Source organism: Cnephaeus nilssonii (genome assembly GCF_951640355.1).
Source record: "Cnephaeus nilssonii genome assembly, chromosome: X".
Lineage (NCBI taxonomy): Eukaryota > Metazoa > Chordata > Mammalia > Chiroptera > Vespertilionidae > Cnephaeus > Cnephaeus nilssonii.
The window spans coordinates 24,640,857-24,656,128 of NC_137071.1; the positions used below are offsets into that span (position 1 = coordinate 24,640,857).

At 36.8% G+C, this 15,272-nt stretch overlaps 1 protein-coding gene across 1 annotated transcript in view; it reads left to right on the plus strand.

The window, feature by feature from the left end:
- CFAP47 (cilia and flagella associated protein 47) overlaps nucleotides 1–15,272 on the plus strand; it is a gene marked incomplete at both ends in the record, with an annotated part of 486,291 nt that overhangs the window by 333,978 nt on the left and 137,041 nt on the right. The window contains one exon of the mRNA XM_079765682.1: nucleotides 635–794. Within this exon, the coding sequence (XP_079621808.1) occupies nucleotides 635–794 (160 nt within the window). The remainder of the gene's footprint in view (nucleotides 1–634; nucleotides 795–15,272) is intronic.

Consider the following 15,272-nt stretch of genomic DNA (forward strand, 5'->3'; position numbering starts at 1 on the left):
ATCTTGGTTGGGGTTAATTTGCATACTCACTCCTGATTGGCTGGTGGGTGTGTCTGGTGGGTGTAGCAGTGATGGTTAATTTTCATATTACTCTTTTATTAGATAGGATGGTTGAAAGTACTAAAACTATCAATCTTATTTAAAAGATATGTTTGGAGGTCTCTAGAGGGGCAGGACTTTGCTTTATATGTGTCTGTATATTTATTTCTGTCTTTTCCCCCACAAAATTGTCACTAGCATAAGAAAGGAGACTAAGTGTACTGCTAATGAGAACTTGAACTGATGGGTAGATGTTAAGGTACACAGGGACCAATTTAAGGAGGAAAGTACTTTCTCAATGCAGTTCACCAATGGAATGGTTCCTTCCTGAAGCAATGGATTCCTCAACACTGAAAGAATTAGAATAGGGGACACTCAGCATCTCTCAATAAAGGATGGCTCCATTAATTCTATGAAACGGGTTAGTGTTGTCTCCCCCCAATTAAATAATAATGTATCTAAAAAATGAACAAATTCAACTCCTTGATTGATTTTCCCCCAAATATAGAGTCTAAATAGGTAATGTTCTCTTTGGTGTTTTAGAGTTAAAAGGTAAGAGAATTACATTCCAAATTTTCTTTCTGTTTATTTGCAGACTTGTATGCTTTTTAATATCTCAAAGTTAAAGCAGCCTAAGTCCGTTTTATATGCAACAGAAGTAAGCCTTCCAGGATATTTTTATGTCCCCAAGGAAATCCACATTCCTCAGTATCCGGAACGTCAAGCTAAAGGACTTAAACCTGTAATTAAAAAAGGTAATCACTAAAGTGTGGAATGCAATATCTAGCACCATTGCAGGTACTGTGAAATTATAAAATAAAATAAAAAGATTACCTCTACTAATAGGGATGTTCATAATATAATTGTAAAGATAGTTTAGCTACATATATAACAATTATTATTATTTTTTGTTATCTTCACCTGAGGATATTTTTTTCCACTGCTTTTCAGAGAGAGAGTAAAAGGGAGGGAAGAGAGAAAGAGAGAAGCATCAAAATGAGAGAGAGACATCAACTGGTTGCCTTCCACATGTACCCTGACCTGGGCCCGTGAGCGAACATGCAACCCAGGTACATGCCCTTGACCAGGAATTGAACCCGCGACCCTTTGGTGCATGGGTCAATGCTCTAACTGTTGAGAACACCGGCCAGGGCCATAAATGCTAATTATTGAATAATAATATGTGTTATAAGAAACCAACAAACTTCATAACAGTAATCTAAGTTATGTATTGACTTTGGGTGCTAAGTTACTGGTAATAAAATTTGTAGACATCTTTGTTAAAGAATACCTATCTGATAAAGATAGTAAGTGCACTTTGAGAAAGGTGAACTCTTGCTTTAACAGTGAACTTAGTTGTAGAAGTTGTTCTGGAGTTGAGGCTTAGGCTGGCTCTAAAGGATAGGAGGGATGTTGACATTAAGAACATGTCAAAGGAGAACAATACCACTTATGAGTAATTTATCTTTGATATGGACTAGAGTCTTTATTAGTTGAGTACTTAATCTTGGTCTCCTGGTGTCTATTTTTATTTGTGTTTAGGAGTAAGATTTAATAGAATATTAATACATTATTTAATATAAGTGATGAGATATAAGCAATGTGACTAAATAGTTTAATAGTAAAGTTAATTTAATTTTTCTTTTGCTTATTTCCAAGCTGGTGAATAATAAAATAAGTATATATATATATATATATATATATATATATATATATATATATATATTTTAATTAGGGCAATGTGACATGGATTCTAACTTATAGTATTGCTAATTAGGGTTTTGTTAAGTTTTCATTTGATATTTTCCTATGGCTTTGTGTTATATAAAATATTTCTATATTTAAAATAATGGTTAAAAACCATAAGGTACAGGATAACCTGTTCACTTTGCTTTCCTAAGAGATCTGATGTGTTGAGCATCTTCCCACATGTGTATTAGCCATCTTGAAAATGTCTATTCAGACCATTTGCCCATTTTTTAAAGTTGGGTTTTCTTTTTATCATTGAGTGGCAAGTGTTCTGTCTATAATCTAAATATAATAATCTCAGATAAATGATTTGCAAATATTTTTTTCTCATTCTATTGGTTGTCTATTCACTCTCTAGATAGTATCCTTTCAAGCAAAAAGTTTTAAAATTTGATGATTTTAAATTTATTTATATTTTTTGTTCTTATTGCTCTTGCTTTTGATATTATATCTCTGACTCCATTGCCAAATTCAAGGCCATGAAAATTTAAACCTCTGTTTTCTTCTAATATTTTTATAGCTTTAGTTCTTGCATTTAGATCGTTGATCCACTTTTAGTTACCATTTGTATATTGTTTGAAGTAGGGGTCCAACTTACATGTGGCTATCTACCAGTGTCCTCACCATTTCTGAATACACTATTGTTTGTGCATTAAATGATCTTGGCACCCTTATTAAAATTAGTTGACCATAGATACATTTTTTTTATTTTTAATTCTCTATATTATCCTATAGTTCTGTATATCTATCCACATGACATTTTTTATTTTTATTTTTATTTATTTATTTTTTTAATATATATTTTATTGATTTTTTACAGAGAGGAAGGGAGAGGGATAGAGAGTTAGAAACTTCGATGAGAGAGAAACATAGATCAGCTGCCTCCTGCATACCCCTGACTGGGTATGTGCCCGCAACCAAGGTACATGCCCCTTGACCGGAATCGAACCTGGGACCTTTCAGTCCGCAGGCCGACGCTCTATCCACTGAGCCAAACCTGTTAGGGCCACATGACATTTGTTAAATTACTGTTTCTTTGTAGTAAGTTTTGAAATCAGAAATTGTGAAGTCCTGCTACATTATTCTTTTGAAATTATATTGTTTTCATTCATATATCCTCACAATTACATATGGATTTTAGAATCAACTTGTCAATTTTTATAAACAAGCCATCTGGAATTCTGTTGAGCATTGCATTGAACCTATAGATAAATTTGGAGAGGACTGTCATCTTAACAATATTAAGTCTTCTGATTCATGACCATGCAGTGTTTTTTCTCTTTTTCTCCAAAGATATTCCTTAATTTTTGACAGTTTTATAGTTTTAACAGTGTAAGTCTTGTACTTCTTTTCTTCAATATATTACTAAGTATTTTATTCTTTATGCTGACACTGTAAATGTAATTTTCTTAATTTCTTACTTGTATTACTTATTACAAATGTATAGAAATATAATTGATTTTAATACTGAGGTTATATTATACAACTTTGCAGAACTGATTTTTTAAAGCTGGATTTTTAAAATTCTAATACTGAGTTCTTTAGGATTTTTTATATACAAGATAATGTCATATATATCTAGAGATATCCTACCTAATAATAGACAAATATGCAAATTGACCGTGCCTTCGCTATGCCCGCGATTGGCCAGGAGGCACGGGGGGGCGGGACTCGGGGTGGCCGGGGTGGCTGATTGGGCCAGCGGGACTCTGAGCTCGCGTTGCCAGCGGCGGCTCGAGCTCAGCGTCTGCGCCACGGCTGTGCTGCGGCACAGAAGGCGCCTCTGGAGTAGCGATCTCACGTCCCACCGCGGACCATCGAAAGCGGGGTAGCTGGGTGCCTGTCCGCTGGTGCACCAGGCCTTTCAGAAGCCTCCACCACGCCGGAGGCTTCTGAAAGGCCTGGTGCACCAGCGGACAGGCACCCAGCTCCCCCGTGATCAAAAGCGAAAGCGTGTAGGGGACCCTACACGTGCATGATTCAATCATGCACTGGGCCTCTAGTTCTTATATATTCCCTTCTGAAATAAATTGTTTTTATTTCTTTTCCTTGCCTAATTTATCAGGTTAATAACTTTATGACAACATTAAATAGACATGATAAGAGGGTACATCCTTGTCTTTTCCCTGAACTTAGGATAAATAATCCAGTCTTTAATCATTGTGTCATGATAGCTGTAGGTTTTTCATAGATGCACTCTATGAGGTTGAGGAAGTTCCCATCTATTTCTAGTTTGTGCCATTTAAGTTATCTAATTTTTTAAATTGATTTCAGAGAAAGAAAGAGAGAGGGAGAGAGTGATAGAAATATCAATGATGAGAAAGAATAATCTATCAGCTGCCTCTTGCTCGCCCCCTACTGGGGATTGAGCCCATAACCTGGGCATGTGCCCTGACCGGGAATTGAACCATGACCTCCTGGTTCATAGGTCAATACTCAAACACTGAGCCACACTGACCAGGCAAGTGATCTAATTTTTGACTTCTGATTGTTTACAGCATTCTCTCATATTTAATTTTATATCTGAAAGGCAAAAATAATGCCCCTACTTTTATTTTTGAGTCTAAAATTTGAGTGTGTTTTTTTGGGGGGGAGGGTCCATTAGGCAGTTTTTTAATTTAGGTGATCTTTACAAAGAACTAGCTTTTTGTTTCAGTGATATTCTCTAGTATAGCTTTTTCTTTGCTATTTCATTAATTTTTCCTTTAATATTTATTATTTTTTCATTCTACTTTCTTTTAAAATATATATATATATTATTGATTTTTTTATAGAGAGGAAGGGAGAGGGAGAGAGAGAGTTAGAAACATCTATGAGAAAGAAACATCAATCAGCTGCCTCCTGCACACCCCCTACTGGGGATGTGCCTGCAACCAAGGTACATCCCCTTGACCGGAATTGAACCTGGGACCCTTGAGTCTGCAGGCTGACACTCTATCCACTGAGCCAAACCGGTTAAGGCTTATTCTACTTTCTTTAGGTTGCTCTTCTTCCCCCCCCAACCCTCCAATATCTTAAAGTAGAAGGTTTATTCTTTAGGTTATTGATTTCAGATTTTTTTTCTTTTTTGTTATAGGCATTCATAGCTATACATTTTCCTTAAGCACTGCTTTCGCTGAATCCCATAAATTTTTATATTTATATTCATTTTCATTAATATTAAAGTATGTTCTAATTTCTCCAGATTTTTTCTTGACCCATTGATTGAGTGTATTAACAATAATAATATTCCCTGTCTGGGTAGCTCAAGTGGTTAGAGCATCATCCTTATGTGCTAAGGTGGTGTGTTCGATCCCTGGTCAGGGCACATACAAGAATCAACCAATGAATGCATAAATAGGTGGAACAACTAATCAATGTTTCTCTCTCTCTTTCTCTCTCAAAATCAATAAAAAAAAACTGTCTAAAAATCCCAATATCAATAGATGTTTGGGAGGCGGTTGAAATATTATGAATCACACAATATGTAAATTAGATTAATGTAAAGGCTTCTCTGTTCAAAACCAGAGAAGATACTCCAGAACTCTGCTGTCTGCTTGCCCTTCCCCACCTCCTGTTGTATCCCCAGCAGTGGTTCAAAGCAGATTCTCATAAGGCTGGGGCTCCGATAAATGCAGTTTGAAAACCACTGATTTATTTCAATGTCCACAATTTATTGATGAGGAAATTAAACAGAGGAATTAAGTAAATGAACTAGAATCAAGTAGTTAGTGGCAGAATCCTATCTTGAACATATATCCTCAGCCCCTTTAATTAAGATGCCAGATGATGGGTCACATTATTCAACAAATATTTATTGAGAGCTTACTGTGTACAAGCAGTGTTTAGGCACCAGAGGTAGAGCAGTGAACACAATAAAAAAGGTCTCTGCCTTTTAGAACTCTGATGGTGGAAAATTGTCCCTAGTGTTTGCCAGCCATCTTTGGGCCACATGCTTTGAATTGCATTTTCAGTATGGTTCCCACTCTTCTGTGGTTCGTTCTTTCATTCTGTCTTGTAACTCTGGTTATTACTTTTTTGATAACTAGTTACTTAGATGTTCTATAAGTGGTTGTAGCATAGAGAATTATGACTAGCCACATGAGAATTTGATCTAAATTTTGACTTCAGTAATATTGTTTCAGTAAAAGGTGTTTAGCCTCTGGTATTTAATTTCAAATCGTCTACCAATTGTTAGTGGTTAAATTGACATGTTAGATGTGTGTAATTGTTCATAACTCTTTGTTCATAACTCTCAGCCATTTATATTTAAACCAATTATTTTTACCCACATAATATTTAACTGTAAATAATCACGTGGTCTTCTTCCCCTGTTTGATCACTCTTTCTTCTAGTACCTGAAGGTTCTAGTATAATAGTCACTATTTATTTTTCAGAAAAATAAAATAAAGGTGCAATTTTATTTTATGAATGCATTTTGTGTTTTCATGAATAGGAGTTCAAAAGGGATTTTAATTGAGGTGTATTAAATTTAAGGCATAGAACTTTATTATAGTGAAACTTAGAAATCATGAAACTAAGTAAGTTAATCTTTCTAAACTTACATAGTTTAGAAAATCTGATTTTGCTTGTCACTGCTATGGCATTATATTTTTTGGTGAACAGTATAAAATTTATTTTTGTTTTAAAAACATAAAAGTCAGTAGAAAAATAGTGTCTGAAACAGAATTTTATATTTAAGTTTGTGAGAAATTGTAATAATTCTTTTAATGCAATGAATGTTAACTAGTGGCACATTCTTTTGTACTATTACACACAGGTGTAATAAAACACAATGAAAATTTTTGAAGTCATCTTTTCAGCATTAATCTATGACTATTTATCATTCTTACATTGGCAATTTTCCTTATTTTACCATTAAAATTAGAATCTTAGAGAATTTTTATTTTCTCTTTCATGCTTAAAACATATTGATCTTTATCTTTTATGTTTTAGTAAATATGACAGACACTGTGATGATAATTCTTGTTAAAGGAAATAATAATCCTGGTTTTCCTCAGAGGAACCTCCTAATTGTAAAAAGCTGCCCCAATTGCACCTAACCATTTGATTTCATGTAGAAGCATATCTGGATCTAAATTAAGAAAAGAGAGATCTGGTGATGGAATGCAAAGAGGAATGATGTTAGTTTCAGTGATTGATGGGTGAGCGGGCACTTAAAAGGTAAATCATGAATACCTTATCTACAAATGTCAAGGTCTGACTGTTGCCAGTGGAAGTGGGATTCTTTGCAGTGTTGCAAGAAAAACATTCTAGGCAACTCACAAAGGAGGATAAGGTCCAATAATAAGATTTATTTGTAGCATCAGATGCAAAATCATAGGAGTTCCCCTGAATTTTCAATGTCCTATCTCTGTCCCTTCCGCCATGGAAAATCTGGATCAGAAATAGGTCCAATGTCCAGCGATTCTATGCCATTGGTCTGACATGAGTAGTCTCAGTCCATGTCCATGTAGCTTGTTCCTGGATCCCGGCTGTGATCCTTTGCAGTGCTGCTGTACCCAGACTCTGGCTTGGAGCCTGTGTTTGGAGTCTGCCTGGCTGCCAGGGCCATATGGTTATTATGGAGAGAGAATGCATGAAGGAGTGTTACTGGGTGAGAGAGAGAGAAGGCTTTGTTCCTGAGATTATATTATCTCAGGCTTGGGAAGGACCAAGAACTTTTTCAAAATAACCAATCAATTTCCCAAGCTTTTGCAGGCTTGTACTGGGCCCACCTTCTAGCCAATCTATTTTTTTCCCCAGACTAGACTGACAGGCCTCTGAGGTTGCCATCTTGGCTCCAATTGTGCATGTGCTTATCTCCCTCTTTATTGTTCTATTCCATCTTTGGGGAATGTCTGATGGTTCCTTGGGGAGTGTGAAGCTATAATTTCCTGGTGAAGCAAGCAGGCTCATGCTCCCCAGTTGATTATGCTTAATAATGACTAATTCCTTTTGTTCCCTTCCTTTATTAATATCTAGCTACCTATGCTAACATCACCATTGAGATTTATATTTTATTGATTACTGAGCTTTCTGTAATGCTTTGTATCCTAATCTCAGTGATGGATATGGAATAGATTTGGAGAATGTGTTTTGGGGCAATAACTGAATCTTTTGTTCTCCTTCCCTAATCACACATCTGGGTACAGGGCCAGTCCTATTGATTAAAGGATTGTCCTCAATTGACAATGATATATCATGTCACTGCTCACAGATTCCTTGGCTGAGTCAGAAAATTGAGTCATGTACTCTTGTAATCTGGCCTCAGCCCAAGCAGCCTCTATGGTGGCCAAATGATTGAACTGCTGATAATGTCCCTCCCATCTCTTTCCATTTCAGGATAACTATTCTCCAGTTCTTTCTTTGCCCCACCTATGGAGGTTATAACCCGATTAGAACACTGAGTTTCTCCATTCTGTCTGAAATCCTTTTTAGAAATGTCATGTTTTTCTTCTCATTTTATTTCCAACCGATGTCCTAGATACTTCTCAGAAAAACAGACTTTTAGATTTGTAGTTAGCATCGTGATTTTTGAGGTGCATGCTATAAAATAATATATAAATCATTACCAGAATAATTGAGCTATAATTGTGTGATTCTGACAAAATTAAATATGAAGAGACAGAACTGAAAATGCTTACTGGAAAAATTAGGAAAGAATTTCTGTGAAGGATTGATAGCTTGGATTGACTTTCCTGGGCATCCTACATGTGATCTTATATATAAAAATAAATTAGTTGGTACTCTATATCTGTATCCACATCTAAGCTGTGTTGCATTTCATTTAATTACTTCTCATAAGAATTGCTAGTTTAAATGTAATATTTGTGCCTCTTCCATTCTTTAATATGTTTTATTATTTTTAAAAACTTATTTTTTAGAAATATTATTATATTTTATTGAAGATTTAAAAGGGTTTCATTCACTCAACTTTTTTTTAAGGGATTCATAGAGTTTAGTGGAAATGACAGCAATTGGACATATAATAATCCTGATCTGCAATTCAAATGGCCAAGTGCTTATCTACTTAGCTTTCAGGTTATTGGGGTGTTTATTTACCTGGTTACAGAAATTGTTTCAGGGCTTGAGTTGATCATAGTTTATTCAAGGAGAGTCCGTTTTGGGCAAGGGATGGCTTTTTATTTTTTTTCTGCCAGGTTGGCTAAGCTGATAGGATAAGCAAGGGTAAACAAGGAGAGTGAGTCTCCAAGAATCAGGTCACCACAGAGAAAAGCCAAGTCAAAAGGCAGAGAAAGAATGATGACATCTCATGATTTCTGGATGCTGTCATTGTAAAGGTGGTCATTCCCTTTGTACATGCCAATAAATCACATATGTTGCTCCTGCTTGTTTCAGTGGGGTTTGTGACACTTATAAATAAAAGTGGATTCAGAAAACTAGAATCCAAAGTCTATGTTCTTTCCACATTGCCAGTGTTTACTAACCCTGGCTGTATGTACGTCAGTGGCACCTGGGTACCTTTGACAAAGTACAGATTCTATGACTACTCTAGACCTGTGGAATCATTCCCAGGTTGGTAGAGGTCTAGGAACCTGTATTTTAAAAGTTCCCCTCCAGATCACTGTCATAGTTAATCCACATGTTAGAGTTGGGGAAGCACTGCTGCACACCATAGCTGTCTTCGTTTTACAAATGGAGAAAGTCAGGCTCAGAAAATCTAAGTCCATTCAGGAGGCCACGGAAGGGAGAGGTCACATCAAGTCTCCTGAGTAAGCACTATAGTTTACTAAATACTTTGTCTATCACTGTTTGCATTATACAGTGCTGGATAAAGTGGTCACACTGTCCTTTATTTTTAGGTAAGTAATTGTCTTAGTTTTAGTTCCCTAAAAAATGAAGCCTGAGGCTAGAATGAAATAGTCATGCTTTACTTGGGAGATGCAGGTTCAGGGCAATGAGAGTGAGAAAAAAGAGAAACAAGGAAGGGAAGAACTGGAAGCAAAGCAAGGAATCATGCATGAGCTGCTACCTCAGTGTCCACCAATTACCTTCATGAGTGGCACATGCTTCAACAGATCATTCAGCAGGTGTCATTTTTGAAAAGCTATTTGAAAAGGAAGGCCTCTGAGCAATCAATATGACAGAGGAAGGAAAAGAATTTGATCTGCATGTTCACCTCCTGTTACCTGTCTTGTTTGCTTGATTTTACACCATGGGAATCATGGTCCTAGGTGGCAAGGTGGCATTCTCTGGCCCCATGGACTGCCAGGTACCATGCCGTACCATGGCAAGAGAAGCTGGAATTCTCTACCTGTCTGTGGCACAGCAGCCAAGGGGTTGGCTCCCTTAGTTCTGAAGGAAGTTACAGGCCATTCTCAGTCATAGAAACCTGGAGGGTAGGGCAAGAGGTTGAGGTTGACAGATGTGGTGGGATTAGGGGACTCTCAGGAAGCACATAAAATATATCTCATACCACAGTGTTGTCTTACTGTCAATATTTTAAAGAATTCTACTAGCTACATTGTCAGCAGCTTTCAATGTAGACAATATTCAGTTTTTTTCCTTTTCCCCTACATTCTCTGTTGAAGTGCATCATCCCAGGCCCTGAGCCAGTTCTCATTGCAGACCTGGGATCCAGTAGCCCATCTGTTCTGACCGCCAGTCGCCCTGTGTTATCTTTGCACTCACATGAGTTCTATTTCAGCATAAAATCCGGCAGTGCTGGCTTCTTATTCATATGTTCCCATAATCTGGTCTAGTACAGGTATAAGATTCTATTCTATATCTTAAAACCCAAGCTTGTGGTTGCCAGACTCCCTCCCTGGGCACTGGTATGCTTTACCTGTCTGTTATCCATCTTGCTGTAGGCATCCCAAGACCCTCCAACAAAAATCTTGTCCCTGAACTTAGGATCTTGGGGCTTTTCTTGACTGCAATTAGCCTCTGACATCAACCTGACCTAGTTCCTCTTTTCTCTAGGCCAAGTAACTGATTATCATTTGACTTCTGACTTTTAAAAATCTCAGTCATAACTGTTGTTTGACTAATATGTCTTTCTCATCTGGGTGCCCTCCCCTATGTGTCCTCCCACAGTCATAATTTACAGCTTGTTCAGTTGCCAATGTGTCCTGTCCTAACATTTGAGGGTTTTGGTTTTATTTTTTTGCAAGTTCCAGGCTCTTTCTATGCTGCACCATGCAATAATGAGAAATGACTGTGTCCTGTATTATCAAAGAAAATATACTTTCAGTTAATAATTTGTTATAACCTAGTCTACACAATCGTAATATTAGAGACTTTGTATATTCTTTAGTCTCATAATTTTAATGTAAGATATTTTTAGTTAGATAAATACCTTACTTTGCCTTTCATTGTTTTATTTCTATGGATATAGATCCTGCCAAAAAAAGAAAGCGAACTTTTAAACAGTGTCTTCTTTGTACAGGTCTTCAAAGGTGAACACATGCTATGCAATAATACATTTAAAGAGGCATTTAATAAAAAACTGTAGAAGCCTTTCCTCCTAGTTTAAGTTCTAGAGAATATGCTGTTTTTTGGCTTGCTAACAGCTCATTCAAACTAATTTGCACACTTAGTAAATCAATATGCAAGAACTTAAAATCAACTCTCTTCCAAACATTTTATTTTTAATACTAGAGGCCCAGCACACAAAATCATGTGCAGGTAGGGTCCCTAAGCTTAGCCTGCAATTAGGGCCATCCCGAGTCCTACCCCGCTGCCAACACCCACCCTGGTTCTCTGTTCGCCATCTAGTGATCTATTGGAGCCTGCGGGCCTGGGGGAGGGACCAAGAGTTCTGCCTTCTGCCTGCTCGCCAATCCCCAGTCCTGCCCCCCCACCACCCACCCCAGTTCCCCGTGGTTCCCCATTGGCCATCCAGCAATCAGAGCCTGTGGGCTGGGGGGAGAGACTGAGAGGTGGTCAATGCACCTCATAGCGACTCGTCCATCGGTTGTTCTGGTCATTACACCATTATGGTCGCTGGCCTTTTATTATATAGGATACGACAGATAAAGTTTCTGGTATTCAGACTTGAAATTGCAAAGCACAAAGTTATTTTTTTTAATTAAAATATATATTTTATTGATTTTTTACAGAGAGGAAGGGAGAGAGATAGAGAGTTAGAAACATCAATGAGAGAAACATTGATCAGCTGCCTCCTGCACACCCACTACTGGGGATGTGCCTACAACCAAGGTAAATGCCCTTGACTGGAATCAAACCTGGGACCTTTCAGTCTGCAGGCCAACGCTCTATCCACTGAGCCAAACCAGTTAGGGAGCACAAAGTTAATTTGCTACCAGCAATCCCTGGCTTCCTTCCCCACAGAGGGATTAATTAGAAAGCAAAATCTTATTTTAGTTCTTTTCTTTTGGAAATTTTATCTTCTTAAAAAATTATATAAAAATGAAAACTTCTCACTTAGAATACTGTCAAGCTACAACTCCATGATAAGCTCTCTCTTAATTTTCCATTAAATGATCCATGAAGACATATAGAAATTCAAAAATTCAATGGCAATGGAAAGAAAAGATAACAGTTACCCATTTACATAAATCCTATGAGAAATTCCCAAATGATTACTAAGCTGTTGTGGCCCGATTGGAAAACACATTGAATAGCTTCTGCAGACTCATGCTCAATTAAAACATAATTTTGCTATAAAAAGCAAACAGTCTAGTTCCAAAATCTGCCTTTTCCTAAGAAATTTATTATCTGCACCTACCAGAAAACTAGGAAGCTGCCTCCTTATTGCATCCCTCCTGGAACATAGTAGAGGTTTTAAAATATTTTCTTAATGAATGAATATATGTGAAATAATTTTCAAGATGGCCATTCATCAATACTTCTTTGTTTGCATCCCTCTTGTAAAGGCAACCCCCTTCCCTGGACTTAAAATGACTATAACTGGAGGGGAAAATGTGGAGGACCATCATTCTATCAAGGATATGTGGAATCAGGTGCTGGTGGCAGAGATGGGAAGAGTCCAACTTTTTTTGTGCTGAATGTTTTTGGTGGGGTTAGAGTTAATCCATAGCAGGAAGATAATGCAATTTTCTAAAATTTAAATTGTCACCTAGATTATTTGAAAACTGCCAGTGAATGTAAGAAAACATCCTGCCTACATCTTAATAACTGGATAATTTTTTGATGCAGGAAATTGGCTCAAGGGCATGCATTGAGCTACCTCCACATTTAGATCTGAGAAATCATTGCAAATTTAATGGGGAATGGGACTCTGTACAGTGACCGCCTAGGAAATGTAACCCTCTACTATTTATAGGAGCAAACAAGAAAAGAAAAGGCATACACAATTTTATTAATGCTAGAAAATAAAAGAGTGACACCTAAATGTGTTATAGTGTAATAATCTAATGGCAAAGACAAGAAATTGTGAAAAACAAAAGAAAAAGACATTTTCACAGGAACAAAAAATTATACTTAAGGCAGAATTACTGGTAATAACAATGGAAACCAGAAGACAATGGAATTATAGTGCTGAAGCAAATTAGCTGACATTGTAGATTTTTAAATCCCAGTAAACTGCCACTCAAGAATAAAGTTGATATAAAAATATTTTCAATCCAACAATGAAATTAAGATGATATAAAACTCACAGATATTTGCTATAAAAACAACTGGAGGATTGACTTATGGATAAAGGAAGGTGAATTCAGAAGAAATAATTTGGATCCAAGAACAGTGGTTAATAAAATAATCAGTAATGTGGGTAAATTTCAATTAGCATTGGCTATGGAAATAATAATAAATAAATCAAGCATGATAAAAACAAAGAAAAATCAACCACTAGACAGTAATTTTAATTTAATAAGGAATAGGTTATAGGCAATGTAAGATTCTTATATTTGGAGAGAACAGGTTTGAGCTATTTTAAGACATCCTATATCATAAAACCCTAACATGCAAACCGACCGAATGGCAGAACGGCCGGTCGCTATGTTGTGCACTGACCACCAGGGGCAGACACTCAACACAGGAGCTACTCCCTGGTGGTCAGTGCACTCCCACGTGGGGAGCTCTGCTCAGCCAGAAGCTGGGCTCACAGCTGGCACAGAGGTGGTGGTGGGAGCCTCTCCTGCCTCTGCAGTAGTGCTAAGGACCCCTCGGGTTCCGGACTGTGAGAAAGTGCAGGCCCCTAGTTTTAATATAAAATAAGAATGCTGAAAATTTGGGAAAACCAAAAAAATATAGAGAATTAATATATAATTTCTAAACCAGTAAAATGCATAAAAGGAAATAAAGAAAACTTGATAAGCTCAATAGAATATAAAAACAGAGAACAGAGAACTAAAGAACAGATATAGTAAAGAGAAACAAAACGAAATATTAAACACAAATATATAATTAATCAGGATATATATATATATATATATATATATATATATATATATATATACACACACACACTGGCTAAACTAGGAAAGTTAATATTTTCACAATGGAAACTCAAAGGCAACGTTATACTTTTTATAAAATTACCTGGTAAAATATCCAAAAGCCTATACTAAGTATTTAAAAAAATATATCTGGCATAAATATATTAATATTTGAATAAGTGAATTTTAAGGCAAATAAAAGTATTAATGCAAAAAGAATAATCTAATGTACAGAATAATTTCAAACTTTTTTTCACCTAACCACATAATTTCTAAATGTATAAAGTAAAAATTGGCACATGTGGAAGAAAAACGAACATATACACAATTAGAGTGGGAGAATTTATTATATATCTCCTAATAATTGAGAGGCCCAGCAGACAGAAAATTATTAGTAAGGCCTTACTAGATCTGACCAACACAATCTGATTACGTATTCCTGTACCTTTTAAGTCTAACTAGGCGGTGCTGGAAAATATAATGGCAATTCCTGCCCTTACTTCAGTACTTTGATACCTTTCTGTGGCCTTTTTCCTGTGCTTCCGGGCATTTGCGAGGATGTACAGGTATTGCCTTTCAGCAAAATCTGACAGGGCACTGAAGAGCCGTCTTTTCTGCTTGCAAATACTTACAAACTTAATGGGGGAGAGAAGTCCAATGCTCTCAGCCCTTTGGAGTTGGTCAGGGGACAATGTCAGAAGGGAGTGGCAAGAAATATTCAAAGTGAGCCCTATCCGGTTTGGCTCAGTGGATAGAGCATTGGCCTGTGGACTGAGAGGTCCCAGGTTCGATTCCGGTCAAGGGCATGTACCTTGGTTGCGGGCACATCCCCAGTGGGGGGTGTGCAGGAGGCAGCTGATCAATGTTTCTCTCTCATCGATGTTTCTAACTCTCTATCCCTCTCCCTTCCTCACTGTAAAAAAGCAATAAAATATATTTTTTAAAAAAAGAAATATTCAAAGTGACAAATAGCAAGGACCTACAACCAAGATTACTCTACCCAACAAAGCTATCATTTAGAATTGAAGCTCAGATAAAGAGCTTCACAGACAAGAAAAAAAAAAAAAGCTAAAGGAGTTCATCAATACCAAACCAGTATTACATGAAATGTTGAAGGGT